Genomic DNA, 733 nt, shown 5'->3' with positions numbered 1-733 from the left:
GTCAACAGTTTAGCCACTAGCATACACATGTCAACAGTGTAGCCATTAGCAGAAGCGCTGCAACACAAATACCGTTCTGGGTGAACAAAGCTGCACAGGACATTTTAACAGCATGTGTTTGTAATGACACTTTAAGGCAGATATATTGTTTTGAGTGTTCTTGTAATCAAGTGAGTCAAATTAAAGGAGGAATCATTTCAGCCCTAACTGGCAGCAGGTCAGTGAGTTGACTGCCTTTAAAAGAGTGATTGTAGAAGAGCCGAATCCCCCAGAAGTAAAGGTTGAGCTCAGAATAATCTATTTTCATTTTAAAAAATGTCTACAGATTCTTGGTTTAGATAACTTGTAGACATTTATATTTATTGTGATTTGTAAATTATTGCTCTCTGTTTTATTTGTGTAGTTTTTAAATATTGTATGAAGAGTGATTTTCTGGTTCTTGTCTCCTCAGCCCCTCAGAGACCACCTGTTGCAAAAGTGGCACCTAAAGTGGCTCCTGCTGGCACCAAGAAGCCAGGGATGGGAGGGGCACCAGAGGAGAGGGCGGAGCTCCTGAATGAGGTCAGAACACTGCTGTATAATAAAGCCTGTGTTCACTCTGCAGGTCTTAGCTTAGATCAAAAACATGGGATATGTATCTGATTTAATGATAAATGGACTTTACTTACTTATACAGCATCTTTTTCTCCAACCAGGTTACTCAAAGCTCTTTATACTATAGTCTGTCCTCCAT

The 733-nt window shown here is 39.8% G+C and overlaps 1 protein-coding gene across 1 annotated transcript in view; it reads left to right on the top strand.

The window, feature by feature from the left end:
- Positions 1-451: 451 nt before the first annotated feature.
- The window catches only part of LOC106511545 (microtubule-associated protein RP/EB family member 1), a gene marked incomplete at its 5' end in the record, with an annotated part of 5,734 nt that continues 5,452 nt past the window's right edge, over positions 452-733 (top strand). Inside the window, 1 exon segment of the mRNA XM_014000305.1 lies at positions 452-561. Within this exon segment, the coding sequence (XP_013855759.1) occupies positions 452-561 (110 nt within the window).

The sequence above is a fragment of the Austrofundulus limnaeus genome, unplaced genomic scaffold (assembly GCF_001266775.1).
Source record: "Austrofundulus limnaeus strain Quisiro unplaced genomic scaffold, Austrofundulus_limnaeus-1.0 Scaffold2906, whole genome shotgun sequence".
Classification (NCBI taxonomy): domain Eukaryota; kingdom Metazoa; phylum Chordata; class Actinopteri; order Cyprinodontiformes; family Rivulidae; genus Austrofundulus; species Austrofundulus limnaeus.
The sequence above is the reverse complement of the archived record's forward strand: the minus strand, read 5'-3'. Positions and strand labels throughout refer to the sequence as shown.